The sequence below is a fragment of the Triticum aestivum genome, chromosome 7B (assembly GCF_018294505.1).
Source record: "Triticum aestivum cultivar Chinese Spring chromosome 7B, IWGSC CS RefSeq v2.1, whole genome shotgun sequence".
NCBI classification, from domain to species: Eukaryota; Viridiplantae; Streptophyta; class Magnoliopsida; order Poales; family Poaceae; genus Triticum; species Triticum aestivum.
In genome coordinates this window covers 719,303,443-719,323,475 of record NC_057813.1, presented here as the reverse complement: position 1 = coordinate 719,323,475, position 20,033 = coordinate 719,303,443, and the positions used below count along the sequence as shown (strand labels likewise).

At 46.1% G+C, this 20,033-nt stretch overlaps 2 protein-coding genes across 3 annotated transcripts in view; one reads left to right on the top strand and one right to left on the bottom strand.

Annotated features, from left to right (window-relative positions):
* Nucleotides 1-8,916: 8,916 nt before the first annotated feature.
* Nucleotides 8,917-12,319, top strand: LOC123155738 (putative F-box/LRR-repeat protein At5g54820; the record flags this gene model as incomplete). The annotated part of the gene is given in 6 exon segments (XM_044573882.1): nucleotides 8,917-9,018; nucleotides 9,421-9,637; nucleotides 9,640-10,277; nucleotides 10,371-10,512; nucleotides 10,615-10,933; nucleotides 11,711-12,319. Coding segments are annotated over 5 exon segments (1,122 nt in total), but the record flags the coding sequence as incomplete, so codon positions are not given.
* Nucleotides 11,528-20,033, bottom strand: part of LOC123155737 (uncharacterized) — a 9,309-nt gene continuing 803 nt past the window's right edge. Inside the window, exons 2-18 of one of the 2 annotated variants that reach the window (XM_044573881.1) lie at nucleotides 19,673-19,816; nucleotides 19,195-19,594; nucleotides 18,902-19,130; nucleotides 18,609-18,759; nucleotides 18,080-18,481; nucleotides 17,721-17,976; nucleotides 17,375-17,603; nucleotides 17,108-17,258; nucleotides 16,606-17,004; nucleotides 15,582-15,689; nucleotides 15,249-15,504; nucleotides 14,798-15,026; nucleotides 14,541-14,688; nucleotides 14,210-14,429; nucleotides 13,330-13,365; nucleotides 12,808-12,887; nucleotides 11,528-11,782 (exon numbers count right to left, since the gene is read on the bottom strand). In XM_044573881.1, coding sequence (XP_044429816.1) covers nucleotides 11,543-11,782; nucleotides 12,808-12,887; nucleotides 13,330-13,365; nucleotides 14,210-14,429; nucleotides 14,541-14,688; nucleotides 14,798-15,026; nucleotides 15,249-15,504; nucleotides 15,582-15,689; nucleotides 16,606-17,004; nucleotides 17,108-17,258; nucleotides 17,375-17,603; nucleotides 17,721-17,976; nucleotides 18,080-18,481; nucleotides 18,609-18,759; nucleotides 18,902-19,130; nucleotides 19,195-19,594; nucleotides 19,673-19,777 — 3,639 coding nt within the window. In that variant the 5' untranslated portion in view covers nucleotides 19,778-19,816 and the 3' untranslated portion in view covers nucleotides 11,528-11,542. Of the gene's footprint in view, nucleotides 11,783-12,780; nucleotides 13,380-13,465; nucleotides 13,547-14,209; nucleotides 14,430-14,540; nucleotides 14,689-14,797; nucleotides 15,027-15,248; nucleotides 15,505-15,581; nucleotides 15,690-16,605; nucleotides 17,005-17,107; nucleotides 17,259-17,374; nucleotides 17,604-17,720; nucleotides 17,977-18,079; nucleotides 18,482-18,608; nucleotides 18,760-18,901; nucleotides 19,131-19,194; nucleotides 19,595-19,672; nucleotides 19,817-20,033 lie in introns of those variants that run through there. The other variant, XM_044573880.1, reaches the window with a different exon arrangement.

Below are 20,033 nucleotides of genomic sequence, written 5' to 3'. Positions count from 1 at the left end.
TTGGACTGCAGCTAAGCCCTCGAGTGGAAGGCTGGCTTACCACTCGGTAGGATTTTGATAAACTTAGGCGAGCACGAAGCTGCAGCTAAGCCCCCGAATGAGAGGATTGCTCTTCACTCGGTAGGATTTTTATAACTTAGGCGAGCACGAGGTCGCAGCTAAGCCCCCGAGTGAGAGGATTGCTCTTCACTCAGTAGGATTTTTATAACTTAGGCGAGCACGAGGTCGCAGCTAAGCCCCCGAGTGGAAGGCTGGCTTACCACTCGGTAGGATTTTGATAAACTTAGGCGAAACGGATTCGCAGCTAAGCCTCCGAGTGGGAGTCTGGCTCACCACTCGGTAGGATTTTTACAAACTTAGGCGAAACGGATTCGCGGCTAAGTCACCCACTGAGGGGGAGTTTTTAAGTGGACAAAAATAAAAAGTGATGACACTATTATTTCTAAACCCATGAACTACAGAAGTACTTTATTGCAACTCATCCGAGTGATAAAACTTAAGTGTAAAATGGGCGGAGTAGCTCCGCGTTCCAAGCTCGGGGCTCGTCGATATTATGCTCGACGTTGTAAAGACGGTACGCCCCGTTGTGGAGAACCTTGGTGACGATGAAGGGGCCTTCCCAAGAAGGAGCAAGCTTGTGTGGTTTGTGCTGATCCACTCGGAGAACCAAATCCCCTTCCTGGAAGGCTCGACCTCTCACATTTCGGGCGTGGAAACGGCGCAGATCTTGTTGGTAGATGGTCGACCGGATCAGAGCCATCTCCCTTTCTTCCTCCAAAAGGTCGACTGCGTCCTGCCGCGCTTGTTCAGCTTCTGCTTCGTTATAGATTTCGACTCGAGGAGCATTATGCAGAAGATCACTCGGCAAGACTGCTTCACCTCCATAGACCAAGAAGAATGGAGTTCTTCCGGTCGACCGATTGGGCGTGGTCCGCAGTCCCCAGAGTACAGATGGAAGTTCGTCGACCCAAGCTCCAGCCGCGTGTTTGAGATCACGCATCAGTCGCGGCTTCAGTCCCTTGAGAATCAGTCCATTAGCTCGCTCTGCTTGTCCATTCGACTGCGGATGGGTGACTGATGCGTAGTCGACCCGTGTGCCTTGGGAGTTGCAGAAGGTTCTGAATTCCTCTGAGTCAAAGTTCGACCCATTATCCGTAATGATGCTGTGCGGGACTCCATATCTGAATATTAGTTCCCTGATGAAGCTAACAGCAGTACCGGTGTCGAGGCTCTTGATTGGTTTAGCCTCGATCCACTTGGTGAACTTGTCGACTGCCACCAGTACATGCGTGAAGCCACTTCGTCCTGTTCTCAAAGGGCCGACCATGTCCAACCCCCAAACTGCAAAAGGCCAGACGAGTGGAATGGTCTTCAAAGCTGACGCAGGCTTGCGCGACATATTCGAGTAAAACTGACATCCCTCGCACTTATCCACTATCTCCTTTGCCATCTCATTCGCCTTGGGCCAGTAAAATCCGGCTCGGTATGCTTTGGCCACGATGGTCCGAGAGGACGCATGGTGACCGCAGGTCCCTGAGTGAATATCATTGAGGATGAGTCGACCTTCTTCTGGCGTTATGCACTTCTGGCCGACTCCAGTCGCACTTTCTCTGTATAATTGTCCTTTGATTACGGTAAAGGCCTTAGATCGACGGACGATCTGTCGAGCCTCTTCCTCATCCTCCGGAAGCTCTTTCCTCAAGATATATGCGACATACGGAATCGTCCAGTCGGGAATGACCACCAAAACCTCCATGATCAAGTCGACCACTGCTGGGACTTCCACTTCAGTCGGATCTGTGGCGCTCTTAGGCTGCGGAGTTTCTTCGGTGAAAGGGTCTTCTTTGACTGACGGAGTATGTATATGCTCCAAGAACACACCACTCGGAATGGCTTCTCTCTTGGAACCTATCTTTGCTAGATCATCAGCTGCTTGATTCTTCAGTCGGGGTATATGATGGAGCTCCAACCCCTCGAACTTTTTCTCCAACTTCCTCACTGCACTGCAGTATCCAGTCATGGCTGGGCTTCTCACGTCCCACTCTTTCATCACCTGATTAACCACTAAATCCGAGTCGCCATAGACCATTAGGCGACGGACGCCGAGTGAAATGGCCATGCGCAACCCATATAGGAGGGCCTCATATTCTGCCTCATTGTTGGAGGAATCAAAGTGAATCTGGAGCACATATCTGAGCTTATCCCCTCTGGGGGAAACCAGGACAACCCCAGCACCGGAACCATTCAACATCTTAGAACCATCGAAAAACATGGTCCAATGCTCCGAGTGAACTTCAGTCGGCTGCTGCTGTTCGATCCACTCGGCGAGGAAATCTGCTATTGCCTGGGACTTAATGGCTTTCTTTGCCTCAAACTTGATATCAAGGGGAAGAAGTTCAATCGCCCATTTGGCCACTCGACCAGTTGCATCTCTGTTGTGCAAAATCTCTGATAGTGGAGCGTCGCTGACGACTGTGATTGAATGGTCAGAGAAATAATGAGCAACCTTCTTTGTGGTCATGTATATTCCATACACAAGCTTCTGATAATGAGGATATCTCTGCTTGGATGGAGTCAAGACTTCAGACAAATAATACACTGGGCGCTGAACTTTGAGAGCTTTTCCTTCTTCTTCCCGCTCGACCGTTAGCACAGTACTGACGACTTGTCCTGTGGCTGCGATGTAGAGCAACAGAGGCTCTTTGCTGATTGGAGCAGCAAGCACCGGCTGGGTGGAGAGCAGAGCTTTCAGCTCGGCAAACGCTGCATCAGCTTCTGGAGTCCACTCGAACTTGTCAGCCTTCTTCATCAGTCGGTAAAGAGGCAATGCCTTTTCACCGAGTCGTGAGATGAATCGACTTAATGCGGCCAAGCATCCAGTAAGCTTCTGGACATCGTGCACTCGCACAGGGCGTTTCATTCGGAGAATAGTGCCAATCTTTTCTGGGTTGGCGTCGATTCCCCGTTCGGAAACGAGAAAACCGAGTAACTTGCCACCAGGAACTCCAAATGTGCACTTTGATGGATTGAGCTTGATATCATACCTTCTGAGGTTGGCAAATGTTTCAGCGAGGTCAGCGAGCAGGTCGGAACCTTTTCGTGACTTGACAACAATATCATCCATATAAGCTTCCACGTTCCGACTGATTTGAGTGAGTAGACACTTCTGGATCATTCGCATAAATGTGGCTCCGGCATTCTTGAGGCCGAATGGCATGGTGATATAGCAGAAGCACCCGAATGGAGTGATGAAAGCTGTTTTTACTTCATCGGGCCCATACAGACGGATCTGGTGGTACCCGGAGTAAGCATCTAAAAAAGACAACCTCTCGCATCCCGCGGTCGAGTCAACAATTTGATCTATGCGAGGGAGAGGAAAGTGATCTTTCGGGCAGGCCCGGTTGATGTGCTTGAAATCAATGCACATTCGGAGCGACTTGTCCTTCTTAGGAACCATGACGACATTAGCGAGCCACTCGGAGTGGAATATCTCTCGGATAAATCCTGCCGCCAACAGTCGAGCCACTTCTTCACCGATGGCCTTTCTCTTCTGGACGGCGGACCGCCGAAGATGTTCTTTGACTGGTTTTGCAGACGAGTCGACTCTTAGGCGATGCTCAGCCAGTCCCCTGGGAACACCTGGCATGTCAGCGGGCTTCCATGCAAAAATGTCCCAGTTCTCACGGAGGAACTGGATGAGCGCTTCTTCCTATTTTGGGTCGAGTGTTGTGGAGATGCGGGTCGGAGCTGCTTCGGGGTCGGTCGGGTGAATGTGAACATGCTTCGTCTCACCGGACGACTGGAATGCAGATTCTGTGGCGGGCTTCTTGGATCGCAGCAAGTCACTCGGATCTGCGTTTTGCTTGTATTCTTCGAACTCGACCGCTGTCACTTGGGAATCGGCAATCTTGGAGCCCTTCTGAAAGCACTCCTCCGCCTTTTTCCTATCGCCGGTGACAGTGATCACACCTTTGGGACCGGGCATCTTCAATTTGAGGTACACGTAACATGGTCGAGCCATGAACCGTGCATAGGCTGGTCTCCCCAAAATGGCATGATATGCACTTTGAAAATCCACGACCTCAAACGTCAACTTTTCTTTGCGGAAATGCTTTGAATCGCCAAACACTACGTCCAAAGCTATCTGGCCGAGTGACTCGGCCTTCTTCCCTGGTATAACTCCATGGAAGCTCATGTTACTAGTGCTCAGTCGGGACATCGGAATGCCCATACCTTTCAATGTGTCTGCATATAACAGATTCAGCCCACTTCCACCGTCCATCAGCACCTTTGTCAGTCGAGTGCCTTCGACAACTGGATCGACCACCAAAGCTTGCCTCCCAGGGGTGGCAATATGAGTCGGGTGATCAGATTGGTCGAATGTGATGGGTGTTTGAGACCACTTCAGATAATTTGCCTTTGCTGGGGCAACCATGTTAACCTCTCGGTTAATCACTTTCAGTCGACTTCTGCTTTCCACATCTGCGAAGATCATCAGAGTGGAGTTGATATGCGGATATCCTCCCTCACTGTCCTCTTTGTCTTCGGCCTTGTCCGACTCCTTCTCCTTGTCCTTAGACTGTTTTCCCTGAAACTGCTGGATCAGGAGTCGACATTGGCGAGTGGTGTGCTTTGGGTAAATGATATTCCCCTCTTCATCTTTCTTCGTGTGGATGTGGCACGGCATATCCATCACGTCGTTCCCTTCTTTATCCTTCACCTTCTTGGGGTTCCAGGATCCTTTTGGTTTCCCCTTAGACTTTCCTTGAGTCACGGCCAGAGCCTCTCCAGGAGCCGCCGGTTCAGCCTTCCGCTTCTGTTTCCGACTGGTGTTTCCTTTTTCCGACTGACTCGGCTTGTGCTTGCCGCTTCGGAGTCGGTCTTCTTCTTCGCCGTTGGCGTACTTGGTAGCAATCTCCATCATCCGACTCAAGGTCATGTCACCGGTTCGACCAAATTTCAAACTCAGTTCTCTGTTCTTGACACCATCTTTGAAGGCGCATACTGCCTGATGGTCAGAGACATTTTCCACAGTGTGGTGCAAAGTGATCCACCTCTGAATATACTCTCTTAGAGTCTCATTGGTTTTCTGCACACAGACTTGCAACTCTGTCAATCCCGCTGGTCGCTTGCAAGTCCCTTCAAACGTTCTGACGAACACTCGGGGCAGATCTTCCCAAGTGTAAATGCTGCTAGGAGGTAATTGAGTCAACCATGCCCTGGCAGAACCTTCCAACATGAGGGGCAAATGCTTCATGGCCACCTCGTCGTTCCCACCACCGATCTGAACTGCCACTCGGTAGTCTTCAAGCCAAGTTTCAGGCTTAGACTCACCAGTGAACTTGCTGACTCCTGTTGCCAACCTGAAATTGGGGGGGATAACCGCGGCTTTGATAGCTCTGCTGAAACATTCAGGACCAGAAACATGTACTCGACTGCTCGTGGGCACATCTCTGTCGAGTGCGCCTCGATGGGCTCTGTTCCGGTCGACCAACCCTTGCACGATAATGGATCGCGCGTCGAAGCCTGGCTCTCTATGGTCAACTGGAACCCTACGCCCTGTACTGTACTGACGCCTATCATCTGGCTGCCGAGGAGCGTAAGACCCACCCCTCGGAGGGGAATAGGGCACTCGACGCCTATCATCTCGGTCGAGTCTGTCGCCATATTGATCTCGCCGATTCTCACGCCCTTCGCGCCGCGGAGGCGATCTGGGGCTGTGAGCCGACTGAACCGTATTCACAGTGACAGATCGACTGTGAATTCTGTTGCGCGACTGAGACACGGCTGAATTCTGATCTCCTGCTGCCCGGAGCAGATCCCTGATCTGCAGCAAACCTCTGCCAGCCTCTGACTGCGAAGGCTGAATGGACTCTGCTATACGGGTCGCAGCTGCTAAATTCTAAATTGGGGTTCGATATACCTGAGTCGGCGGGAAGAGTTGACGTCGACTGGTGTCGGGAACTCGTTGCCGCGCGCGCTCGTCGAGTGCTCGCTGAAGGTTCTCCAGTCGAGTGCGCTCGGCCAAATTGGCCAGACGCGCCTCCTCCAAGGCACGAGCCTCGGGGGTTTCTCCTGCGATGGGAATACGCAGGGGATCCTCGTTCCTGCGGCGAAGCTCTTCTCTTTGCAGAGAGTCGAGTGGCTCGGGCTGGTACTCTTCGTAGCCTCGTGCAGGGTCGCCGCCGTCGCCTGCTCCACCACCGCGGGCGAAGCCAGGAGGGCTGTGGGGCCCGTCGACCATCAAGATTTCCGCCGCTGGATCACTGCTTCCGCACTCGGATGCAGTCTCTCCGGAGCCAGTCGACTGATCGAACAAGCCGTAGAGAGATTCGTTGGGCTCGATTGCCGCAACTTGTGTAGTGGTCGACTGGCGAGCCACCGCGTGACTCACCCATCGCTGAAGCCTCGACCGGCCTGAGCGCTTGCGCTGGCGGGAGACCGGGAGGGTGGAAGATGGAGGAGCCGACCGATACTGGGTCGATGGTTGCCGCAGCAGAACGCCGCGGACACATGCGCGAAAATGCGTCGCACCGCGGACGGGGAGCGCATCTACGTCGAGTGGAGCCTCCTGGAGCCATGCGGAGTCGTCGGCGATGAAGGTGAGAGCGCCGAGACGGATCTCTTGACCCTCGACCAAAATTCCAGCAGACACCATGATGAAAGTACTCGGAAGAATCGCAACTTCTCCACAAAATCGCTAAAACACCTGCCCCACGGTGGGCGCCAACTGTCGTGGTTCTAAGCCTGACAGTAGAGTGGGGGTAGGTATGGAGAGGCAAGGTCCTAGCTATGGAGAGGTTGTAAGCACAAAGGATGTACGAGTTCAGGCCCTTCTCGGAAGAAGTAACAGCCCTACGTCTCGGAGCCCGGAGGCGGTCGAGTGGATTATGAATGTATGGATTACAAGGTGCCGAACCCTTCTGCCTGTGGAGGGGGGTGGCTTATATAGAGTGCGCCAGGACCCCAGCCAGCCCACGTAGGAGAGGGTTTAAGGTGAGTTAAGTCTGGGGCGTTACTGGTAACGCCCCACATAAAGTGCCTTTACTATCATAAAGTCTACTTAATTACAGGCCGTTGCGGTGCAGAGTGCCTCTTGACCTCCTGGTGGTCGAGTGAGTCTTCGTGGTCGAGTCCTTCAGGCCAGTCGAGTGAATCCTCGTTGGTCGACTGGAAGGCGACCTCTTCTAGGGATGTCCTAGGGTAAGTTACTTGGAGCAGGTCCATGACCCTACCCTAGGTACATAACCCCATCACTCGCCTCTCGGGTTTTCCCGGCCACTGCCTCACTCACCACCCCCGGTGACGGCGGCTCGAGCTCGAGGGCACCGTCCCCCAAGGGAAGTTGAGACGTGCCTTGAAGCCGTGCTACTGGACATGCCACCAGTCGTACTCGAGGGCGACGAGTTTGGTCGTGTGGAAGGATAAGAGCCAATGGCGCTTCTGGGTGTCGCGGTCTGTGATCTCTGCCACCCACATCCCCAACCCCGCCGCCGGATGCCCAAGTACTTTGTTTGCGGCTGCTGCGGTTTGGGGAGTTCGGGGAAGCTAGCGAGGGGGCCCGATGAGGTTACAATGTCGTGGCGTCGGCGGCTTGAGGAGGTGCCGCTTGAGGACGCACGACTCTCGTGGCGGCGTGAATCCACGTTGTGGATCGGCGCCCGTGGGGTCCGGCCATTGGGTGGAAGGGAACAACGGGGGAGAGGAAGGGCCGCCAGCGGTGGGGATGGGGGAGGAGGAGAGGCCAAGAAGGCAGAAAGAAGAATGGAGATTTTTTACTCCGTCACCGAGCGATGGAGTAATTATTGGCTAGGCATATGTGGCGTCATGTGAGAATGATTGTCGCAGGATAAATTAGCGGCATCCGCTAGAGATGCTCTAAACCGACTAAGAGCATCTCTAGCAGATCATGTAGATTAGCTCGTCCCGCAAAATAATCGTTGTTTCACATTATTAGGACAAAAAATTGTCCCGACCAGGTCTTGTGAGCATTTCTCCCTCTTTTTACAGTGTCCTCTATTCTTGGCAGGTGTGAAATTTCAGCCCCAACCGCTTTCGTTCTGCGCCTTCGCTGCCACTAAGCTAGCCGCCACTTCACCATTGCTCCTCTCTCGGCCGGTCATGCGTCGCCATGGAGCAGAGAGCGTCATTTGGCACATCACCGACGACACCATCAAAGACATGGTGGAGTGGGAAGACGAGGTCGTCCGGAGGGTGGACGAGGCAGTCAGGTTCCTTGGTCGCACCACCACCAAAGCCACCGCCCATGGCGAGGTGCGGCGGCTTCCGCGCTGCGTGCTGTGCACGAGACGAAGGCAGAGGCGATGTGCTTCGAGGGCCCGCTCGACGGGTCACTGCTCGGCCTCCAGGGTCTTTTCGAGGCGGTCCTGCTCAAGCACGCCGCGCCTGCCTGCGGACGATGCCGGCGCCATAGGCGACACAGACGAGTATGAACCCTATTGTAAAGTATATTTTGTTTTCAAGGTGTTTTGTGTCACTTTTAATTACTGACAAGTGGGCTCTATATCTGACATAAAAGATATTTGCATAACAAATATCATAATATGAAAATGTAAAAAAATATGTTCTTTGTGATGTCCCGTGAACCATTTTTGCGGTGAGATTTTAAGGGATCTGCTAGATGCCGTAAACCGAAAGCACAGAGTTACCGCACCTCCACTTCCCATTGCATTTGCTCTTGTGTAAAAAAAAAGTCGAAGTGAACTCGCTCCCCTTCTGGTCGGAGAGGAGCAGCAGAGCAGAGATGGCCGGAGCCGGGAAGACGAAGCAGCTCCTCCTCCCCCTTCTCTAGATCGACAGGTGAGCATCCTCTCTCCAAGGTTTTCCTGGTGGATGGATCGATCTGCGGAGTGCCCTCCTTTTCTCTATTAACCTAGGGTTCCTCCCTCCCTGCAGCAGCCCATGGAAGAGGCGGCGGCGGCGGCCAAGCGGAGCAGGTCGGAGCACCACCACGGCGTCGCCGACGGGCCGTCCTTCCGGATGGAGGACCTTCCGGCGGTAACTTCCATTCCGTTATTACTTCCTCAATTTCCCCCCTTAGACGGACCACGGATCTGGAACTCTGGGACAAAAAAGACTGCTGTTTTGCGGGATTTGCTGCTGCGGGCTTCAACTCTTTCTTTTGAATTGAGGCTCAATGTTTAGGGTACCTTGCTTAATTGGTGAAACTACAGTGAAAAAACTGCAGCTTGCACCTGCTCAGATTTCTCATTCAGATATCTGAACCTTCATTTTTTTAGTTGCAGTTAAACTAAACCCCTCTACAGCAAAAGGGTTGCAGTTTGCATCTGCTCGTATTTTCTCCTTCAAAATACATGCACTCTGAGCTCATTTAAGTCAACCTGTTACTTTTAGACAAAATGCAACCCCTCTAAAAATTCAGGTCCTCTCGTGTCGCAGGAGGTTCAGCCGGTTATAATCTCACTGCTGCCACTGAAAGAGGCTGTGCGGACGAGTATTGTTTCAAGAAGTTGGAGAATGCTCTGGACATTCCACTGCGATCTATGTTTTCATGGCCCCGATGATTCAAAATTTTACACCGCTGATCAGCATAGTGCCCCCATAAAAAGAGCAAATTTCATTGAGGCTGTAAATTTGGTTATTCAGCAGCATAGTGGATTGGAATCAATAAGTTCAGCATCACATGTGGCATGCACAAAGAGTACGCTGATGATCTTGACAGGTGGATTCAGTTTGCCGCTTCGTCAATGGAAAATATAATAGATTTTAATCTGAAGAAAAATTATCTCCCATTAGAATTTCACCACTTCCCTCTCGAGGCCTTAGATTCACAAGGTTGCTCATTTGTGCAGTCCTTATTTCTCGCCAGTGTTTCTATAAAGCCAAACTCAGTAATATCTGGCTTTACAATACTCAGAAGGCTTGTTCTGGAATTTGTTAAGATATTAGGAGATTTTCCAGGCTTGCTAGCAAAATGTTCAGGACTTGAGGACTTAGAGATCATCGGGTGCTATGGTGTGGACAACTTAATCGTACCACACAAACTCGATAAACTTCAACATTTGCTGATTGCCGGAATGGACATCCAGATGGTTGAGTTTCATGCTACTGATCTTTCTCATTTTGAGTACAAAGGGCGAGTGATCCCTATAGTCCTTCATGGTTGCTCGAAACTAGAGAAGGCAACAATGAAGTTTAATGGCACTAAAGCACTGGCACATGCATTCACTGCAGTTCCAAGCATTTTGCCAGTGAAGACATTACATCTGCAAGCTTTCATATCAAAATATGCACAGGTTAGCTGGTCTTTTTTTTTTTTGTTCACCTCATAGTTCTTCAAAGTTGGTGTTACTGTCAGCGTCATCTTATTCGTTTGGGTCATGTTTCAGTTGCAGAAGCTGCCAACAAGACAACAGGGAATGTTTTTGCATTTGAGGCATATGACTTGTCAATTAATTGTCAACTCTAACGACCCAAATGGTGATAACGGAGTTCTTCAACTGGCCAATTGTTTGGATGTTGCACTTGCATGTGAGTGCAATTTTACTTATTTAAAAAGATTAATATAAAGACCTTCATGAAAAAAACTGTATTTTTATTAGTTTGACCAATGATTGCAAGCTTCCAATGCAGATGCTCTGTGCGATATCCAGTAGTTTCTCCAGCGGTGAGGTGGCGGGTATGCGCCGCCATGATCATCCCAAGACGGCCTTCATGAGCGGTTTTCGATGTTATAAGGCTCAGATTGAGCTGGCATGCTGTATCTTGAGAAATGCTTCTGTTCTTGAGCAGCTGATAATAGAACCAAGGATTACAGACAAAGTATGGGCGGGTGATTGTTCCGAGTGGAATACTGACCTTGGCGAAATCTTACCAGGGGTCTGTGAGTGGGCACAGGACACCTCGGAGCGCTTTGGTAAGGTGATCACCGTCTTAGGTGCCTCTTATAACAGTGAGTAAACCAATCTTTTTCCCATCTTGTACTAATATTGAATAATCTTCGGTAGTTCAGTGTAGCTGGGAGAAGTTTATTCGTTGATGTATAATGCTTCTGTAGTGGCTGTTTTGGTTACTATTCATGGCTTCACACCTTTATTAGAGAGAAAAACGAACAATTAATCTATGTGTGTCCACTGCATCCGTTCCTTGTTCTTCCTTTTTAATCATGTCTTGCTTCAACCTGTAAGAGGATTATTTCTCTTTGTGTGCTATTATTGGAGCTAATGAAAGAACCCGAGTCTGAAAATTCAAAAAACATGCATCTCTATATGTACAAAACTTATACCACAAAATCTATGTATCGTTGCCAACTCTTGAAAGAAGTGAAGCTGTAGTGGGAGCTCATTAGTAGCAACTTATACCACAAAATCTATGTATCGTTAGCTTTCCCATCTGGGAGTCCAAACCCCAATATTTGGTCGAACTCTGGAAGCTAAAAATTCCTTTGAAGATCTGGATTGTAACATGGCAGGTTGTCGATGATAGAATAGAATTGTTACAAGCCAGCAAATACTTCATAGACATTGGCCTACAGATTGCAATTTGTTTTGCTGTCCCATTGCTATCTTTGTCTGCTCTTTTTGTTCGGGAGGTATTGGGTTGGAGTTGGCTTAAATCTGAGCCGACTGGGAGCATTGATTATCTTTGGTTTGGGATTACAGTGGTTTGGTGGGCTCTTTGGAACATCCAATTGACTGACGTTATCTTTCATGTATTGATTTTCCTGCAGCAACGGAGGCTTCTTTGGCCCAGCAAGACGCAGGATCTCTTCTGCACCATCATTAGCGAGTGTCGTCATTGCCTGCAGATTTTAGTAGATCGGAGTGGGATGCTATTTCCCCTGGTGTTTGTTACCTTTTGCTGTAATGATGAAAAGCTGGGAAGAAGTAAATCTTTATTTTCGACAAAGGATGGATTTTATATTACTCAAAAGGGAAGAAGTAAGGCTGCGTTCGGCGCACGGGAATCTCACAGGAATTCTGCAGGCCCAGTTTTCACAGGAATATTTTAACGTAAGCCTGTTCGCTTCGCAGGACTCAGCTCTGCCCATTCCATGGGAAAGCGCCGTTGACCTGTACTTTTTACGGGAAAAATAACATCTGCTCAGACCAAAGGAAACGCGCTGTTGGAGACCTATGGTTTGCACTGTTCACCCATATTCACTTCCTGTACTTTTTTTCATTCCTTCGTTTCGCTGTCCTCTGGTCCGAACGCGGCCTAAAGCTGTCTCTAGGTTTTGCCTATCCGGGTGAAAAATGAAATACCTCTTCAAAGTGTATGCTAAGCTATCAAATCTTCAAGCCATAAAAAAAATGTGCATAAATTTTGCGACCTGCCATCTTAGCCTGGGCAAATGCTAACCAAAATCCTGGGTGGGTGGGCTGCACTGCTCGCCGGCGACGCCGTTTCTGCAAATGCCAAGGACAGCTACTGCCGCTGTCATGTTCAGAAGGCGAGGCACCAAAACCAAACCAGAGGATCTAAAATTAATTGTAAACCAATGCCTTTTTTTGCCTGACAACCAATGTTTGAAGAAATTTAAGGTTATATCAGAGGCCTTTCTTGTCCGTGTATGGTTCAATTTCTTCAGGTGCTACAGCCTACAAGTCCATTACGAACGAACCGATGTTCCCGGCTATTTAACTAAATATAGTCAGGAGCATTTTTATGCCAAAATAAAACTGTACTGGTAGAACATGAGTGATGAGAGCTCAAACCCTCTCTGCTCGTATACATTTGCCAGCCCTTGAAAGAAGAAAGACAGTCTGAAGCTAAGATGACCCTGTCAAATCCTGAATCTTTCGCAGAAAGTACAGCATGCCATACCGCCCAGGCTTCAACAAGATCAATGTTACAGACGTTCTCAAAAGAGTAGCGAGCAGTGACAGCCCGTCCAAAAATAAAATCTGCCATGATCACGCACAACAACACCGGCGCCCACACGACGGCGACCCAGGTTCAGGTCTGATGGGCTAGAACATCTAGGTGACGTAGCAGATGGGGGTTTTGATCCGGTGCAGCGAGATAAATGTTTGTTACTTACAGACTATGCATATACCAAAGTCCAAAGGTATTGGATTAACCGCTATTATGTACAGCTCCGGCAACAGATTTCTTGTTCCCCTTGCCTACTGATTTCTTATTCCGACTCTCGGCCTAATTAACAGGTGCTGATAATTGAGTTACACCAGCTCCCAAAGACTTTGATGCCTTCCACCCTTATGTCGCAACCATGTCCGTAGGTAGTACTGCATATGTCTCCAGGAACCAGCAAAAAATTCAGATATGTGATATGCACTAGCTAGAACAAATTGATAGCTTGGATAGCCGGCTGTCAAACATAAGCGCCAATTGCAATGTAGCATGAACGGAGATCCAAAGCCCTGTCGAACGAATAACTAAAGACAATTTAAATTAGATATTCGTCTCTCACTTACATTATAGAATTGTTAAACACAGCCTGACACTCTGTAAAGTGGCATACCAGGAAGACGGTAGAAGCAGCGGATATGTGAAGACCTCCTTCGCTGAGCTAAACCTCCGGCTGGATGTCATGGCTTGATAACTGGAACGGACCAGACTGCTGGTTAAGTGTTGCTTGATTTATACAGCTCTCTGGTTGTCTAAAGGTGTTGCTTTCAACAAAATGCAAGTTTGGCTAGTAATTTATTCTCTACGAGATTTATACATTCCAACACAATTATATTTAAACGATGTCAGTAAAAAAAATTTCAGAGTTGACTTGACATTTTATGAGATATCAGTGACCAACGTTTTGAGTGCAAAATGACAAATTTTCGAGAGCCATTTTAGGATATTGGTGGTCAATAGTTGAGGGGCAACACATGATTCAATTGATGCAGACTGAAGGTATACATGCCATTTGTTAGTTTCAGTTCACAAAATATTTTATAAGTGCAGTTATTGTACTGAAACGATTCTTATGTATTCCTGGTCATAGAAGGTGAATACCACAAAAACACTTTAAACATGTCCGGTAATTAGTTATAGCCAAACATCCTATCTTTTGCTTCAAAAGTTAAGATGCAAACAAGGAAGTGCAACTTATTGAGCACACCCTAGTTACACTAGACTCAAGAAATTTCGATTCAAAAGGAACCAAGTTAAGTGTCATACAAGGTATGCACATAGCTTAGTCCTAGCGACTAGGTTATATATATAGATAGGAAAGAGGGAAGCTAAATAAATTATATGCCCTTATGTTGTCATACGTTGGCTACAAGTGTTACCTCGTTGCTAATGTGCCAATTCATACTTTCCAAGCCTTGAAGCATATCGATAATTTTCTTCATTGTAGGCCTTTTGGTCCGGTCATGATTCACGCAGATTAGGCCTATCTGAATGCATCTTTTTATTTGTTGGCAATCCTTTTCGATTGATCTATACCCTGGTTCATTTTGCAGCACATTTCTCCATTTTTGAAGTTCCTGTGAAATTTAACACATATAGGGATTATATTACTATACAATGGTAAAACGTGGCATGGTCTTGTGAAAAGGGGCCTCCCCATCTTGAAAGTTCAATCTGATATGTCTTACGGGCTCGATGAAGATCTTGGAAGATGTTCTAATATCATCTGGGTACCCCTTGTGACCCGTTATTACCTCCAAAATTATTACACCCAAACTGAATATGTCTGACATAGGTGTGATTATACCTTGTAGAAATTCTCGTGCCATGTAACCTCTGCATCATAACATTGTTTGGTGATTATAAAGTGTTAAGATCAGGGTAAGAAAACCACATTCCACTGATTACTAAAAAGCAATGAATCATTAATAGGAGGTTTGCTTACAGTGTTCCACAAGTACGTGCAGTATGAATAGTTTGGCTTTGATCAAACAGTCTTGACAGACCAAAGTCTGTAATTTTTGGTAACATATTTTTATCAAGCAATATGTTCGCGGGTTTTAGGTCCAAATGAAGAATGGGATCTTTAGATTGCTCATGAAGGTATTGTAGACCACAACAAATCCCCTCAATTATTTTGTAGCGTGTGCACCAATGAAGTCTAGAAGATGCATCTGCGTTTTAAAGAAAATAAGAGCATTATACCAATGTTGCCATTATATCTTTCATAAGATTTTATCCAGAAGGACTTCAAAATTTTATTGTTTGTTGTCCTTTATCTTTCAAAATTTTATCCAGAAGGTCTTTGGGAACTATGATTAGAATATGAAAACTGATATCTCAAGGAAAGATTAGAAGTAGAGAAACAAACGTTTTTTCACATATAAACATCATACCTGAAATATAGTTCTCAAGACTTCCATTAGGCAGACATTCTAAACAGAGCAAAGTTTGAGTGTCCTCAGCAAAAATGTATTCTCCTTCATGAAACATATGTAGTTTCCGCGTTTCATAGCAGTAGCCTGCAAGTTGCACTATATTTGGGTGCTTCAGTTCCATAAGGAGTTTAAGCTCGTTCTCGAATTCCTCCTGTGAGCTCGTTGGTTGCACAAACTTCTTCACTGCAACCATTTCCTCACTTGGTTGTATTCCCTGTTTAAAGTCTCTTATCATTAACATAGATGCGGTTTATAGTTGAGGAAATGAAAACATATATGATTTAACCTTACCTTATATACCACAGAAAACCCACCTCTACCAATTATTCGATCATCAGAGAAATTGTTTGTGATGTCTTTCAAATGCTGTAATGACATATGGTGTGGAATGCATCCGGTCTGCATAAAGAGCTCCTTGGTTATTGAGGGGTGGCATTTATACAATTTTTATTAGCACTTTTAGGTTAAATTCAATATCTCCATTCACAAAGAATATATGGGTGATGATTTTTTTTTCTTCTGAAAACATGCCCACTACTTGTATAAAACTATCCATGCGCTCCATGTTCGTACCCGAGGTAAAATAAGAAAAGAGACACTTATTACTCAGTTTTATTTCAACTTAATGGGATGATGGAGGTAATGGAAAACAAGCCAAACTTGTGTTCTGTTGATTGCATATAATCAGGATCTATTTGTTGAGCGGCATATTAGCAAACTGGATTGTAAAAGCGGAGCAATGGGAAAAACACAGGATTAGAACATCCGCCCTTCTGAATCCTACATGATTTGAGTTTGTTTGATTGCATCACAGGAAAAAGGACGATTTTTCCAAGGGTTTGGAGTGGATTCTAGATTTCCTATGGAATGTAATACAAATGATTCCTTAGGAAAAATTACTATAGGATTCAATCCTACAAATCAAAGGACCAACTTAGGAAAAATTCATAAGGATTCTAATCCTCCAAATCCTATGAAAATCCTTTGAATCAAAGAGGCCCTCAATGTGTTTTGCCTAATTGATGGTACATTTCTGCAGATCACAGGGCTCAGTCGGCCTCTGGGCCAACAACAGCAGGCAGGGCCCTTCACTACTAGAATGAACATGGAGAGTGCCTAAAACAAATGGGTAAGGTCTTCTGAATGTTCATCTACCATGATTATCATGAACTAGTAATAGCACCTATGAAGTTCTAAACAATTCAGAATCTAATAAATTAGTACGAAGTAAGATATTAATTATAAGCTGCACTGGTCTCCATAGGAGCATGCTGTCAATACAAGATTTCAGTTTGGATATTGATAGATTACGTACCTGGAGACTTGGGTCTTCTGACTTACGTCCATGAGTAGTACTAGTGGAGCCTGACTGAGAATCAAGCCTAAGCCGATTAGATTTATACCCTGTAACTGCTCCATCTTGGGCCAAGTTGTGGGACATATATAGCCTGATATGTTTTCGAAAGTACGGGACAGGGCCCAGGTTAGTCAAGAGACCCCGCCTATGATCATGAGGTAGTAACATTATTGTCTTAATCCTAGCTTCTAGTTCCCCCAGTTTATGAACAATGTCTTCTATACATGGCCTTTTCTCTCGGTCGTTGTCCACACATCTTAATGCAATCTCAACACATGTACTCACTCGTAGGATGCCTATTTCGTATGGTGAGTATCCTGGCATTGCATGCAACCTTTTCGTCCAATTGTCACTAACCTGCATACAAATTGGAACATGAAGTCCCCTAGAATGATATTACAAAGGTTGCGTGCAAAAATAAATAAGTATGTAAAATGGCATATAACGAGTTTATTCTTACATGTTGAATAAACTCTTTGTGAGACATTTCGAAACAACGAGAGTAGCCCATATTTCCGGCCATCAGCTTTATAATTATGGCGCCCAAACTGAACACGTCAAACTTGTTTGATATAAAGCCAGTGTCGACATATTCCGGTGGCATGTACCCGCTGCATGATATCATAAGGATCACAAATATATATACAGTTAGTGCACTGAGAACAAGGACATTTTGTTTAAAAGATTTACAAGAATTAACGTCTTACAATATGATCCATCAACTTACTGTGTTTCTTTGAAGATCTCTGTTTGATGCATTTTTGCCGAATCAATAAGTCTCCACAAACCAAAACCTATAATTTTAGGTGTCTTGCCATTAACCAGAAAAATGTTAGCAGGTGTCAAGTCTAGATGGAGAATAGGTTTTTGCTGTGCACTGAGAAGGTGATTTAAGCCCTCACAAGTCCCTTTAATAATTTTGTAAAGTGTGGACCAATCAAGTCGGCAAGGTTCGTCTGCAAATAATTAAAAGGCAAGAAAATGAGGAAAGGTGGCATATGCCTGCGAATCCATTTATATTTGGCCTGCAAACTAGTTCATATAGAGCCAATTGTCGGTCATAATGATTTTACCTGCAATATGTTTATCAAGGCTTCCACTTTTTGTATATTCAAAGCATAGGACTCGCTCTGTTGCCACTGAGGAAGCATGTTCCTCATTGTGCTCAACATTTATAAGGCATGTTTTGTAGCAGTAGCCAATTAACCGACTAACATTTTTGTGATGGACCTTGGTAAGGATATGCATTTCATTCTCAAATTCTTTGTCATCAAGTCCCTCCAAGGAATGAAGCTTCTTCACAACAATCTCTTCCCCGTTATACAATGCCTGTTAAAACCGCTAGTTAGCATGATCAGGCCAGATTATGCCAACGGTGGTATTATTAATTTGCCAACTAGAGATAGGAAATATAATAATTGGTCATGCATACCCTGTAAACATCTCCATACCAATCACTCCCAATTTTCTGATCATCTGAAAACCCGTTTGTAATTGCTTCAATCAAACTGAATTTAAAATCCAGGATGCGCTTATATTGGGCCAAGTTATGGGCCATACATAGCCTAGAAATTTTTGGAAAATCCATGCCAGGTCCTTGATTACTCAAGAGAATCTGCATAGGATCAGGAGCTAGTAACCTTATTCTCTTAATCTCAGCATCTAGTTCATCCAGTTCATGGACAATATCCTCTATGCAGGGTCTCTTTTCTTGGTCGGTCTCCACACATCTTAAAGCAGTCTCAATACATGTAATCACTGTTAGGATGTCTATTTCGTGTGATGAATAGTAACCCGGCATTGCCTGCCACCTCTTCATCCAATTTTCACTTACCTACATGTGAAATTGGAATATAAGCTACCCTAGAAAGGCAGCAAATGCATGCAAAATAAATAAACTTTCAATGTGGAAAGACCCATATGTATTCATGGTATAGATAAATATTGATTTTTTTTCTTACAAACTCAATAAAATCTTTGGGAGACATTTCAGAATAGCGGAAGTAGCCCATATTGCCAGCCACTGTTTTTATAATTATGATGCCCAAACTGAACACGTCAAACTTGTTGGATACCAAGCCACCATCTCTGTATTCTGGCGGCATGTACCCTCTGCATGATGTCATAAGCATAATAGATACAGTCAGTGTAATACAATGAAAAAAAAAACCTATTTAAAGCAATATTAGAATAAATCACTGGCTTAAAACATGCACTAGTTTTTTTTTGCGGGTAAAAACATGCACTAGCTTACTGTGTGCCTTTGAGTATCTCTGTTTTGTGTGTTTTTGTCGAAGAAACAAGTATGGACAAACCAAGATCTGAAATTTTGGGCGTCATGTTCTCATCCAGCAATATGTTAGAAGGCTTTAAATCCAGATGGAAAATGGGCTTTTCCTGCTTGGTGTGAAGGTGATTTAACCCTTCGCACGTCCCTTTAATGATTTTGTAACATATGGGCCAATCAAGTTCACAAGATTCATCTGCAATATGAAGGAAACAATGGTCATATTTGTTAGACATGTGAAACTACTAAACCATATATACCTGCAATATGTTTATCGAGGCTCCCGCCATGCATATACTCGACGCGGAAAACTCTCTCCATTATTTGAGCAAAAACAAGTTCCCCCTTGTGCTCCATGTATTTAAGGCCTGTTCGGAGTCTCGCCGCTCCGCACGACTCCGCTCCCGGAGCGGCCCGAGCTTCAGTTGAAAATAGGGAGTGGAGAAAGAGACGCTGCGTAGATTCTCGTATTTCTCGGATCGGTGGATTGACGAACAGGCCTTTACTCCGACAATCGAGGCAGTAGCCAGTTATGCGTACAATGTTTTTGTGAGAGACCTTGACAAGGTTACGGAATTCACTTTGAAATTGGTTATCATCAAATCCTTGTAATTGATGAAGCTTCTTCAGAGCAATATAGGCCCCATTATCAAGCACCACCTATTAAAATCATCTGTTAGCATACACGACCGAGCTTGTAGCCAGCGGTGATATCATTAATTTGAGAAGTAGTCATACCTTGTAAACATCCCCATACGTGCCACTGCCAACTTTATGCTCCTCTCCAAAATTGTTTGTAATAGCGTCAAGCAACTGGAGTTTCATGCTGCTGTTTTCTCCCATATCCAGGCTTATCCGAGACGACCGATGACCTTCTTCTTCCTGACACAGAGATAGTCTTGCAGCGTATGTAAGACAAGAGATTATGCTTAATTAACATTCGCAATTACTCTTAGTACATAGCTATGCATCATCTCCGTTGCTAGCTACCAGATACTACAGTGGAATGGGCTTCGAATCCCGATCTAGATCTGGGTTCGCACCCTACTCGTGGATCTCAGCCTCTCAGGTGAGGATTCGCACAACAATTCGTCGATTT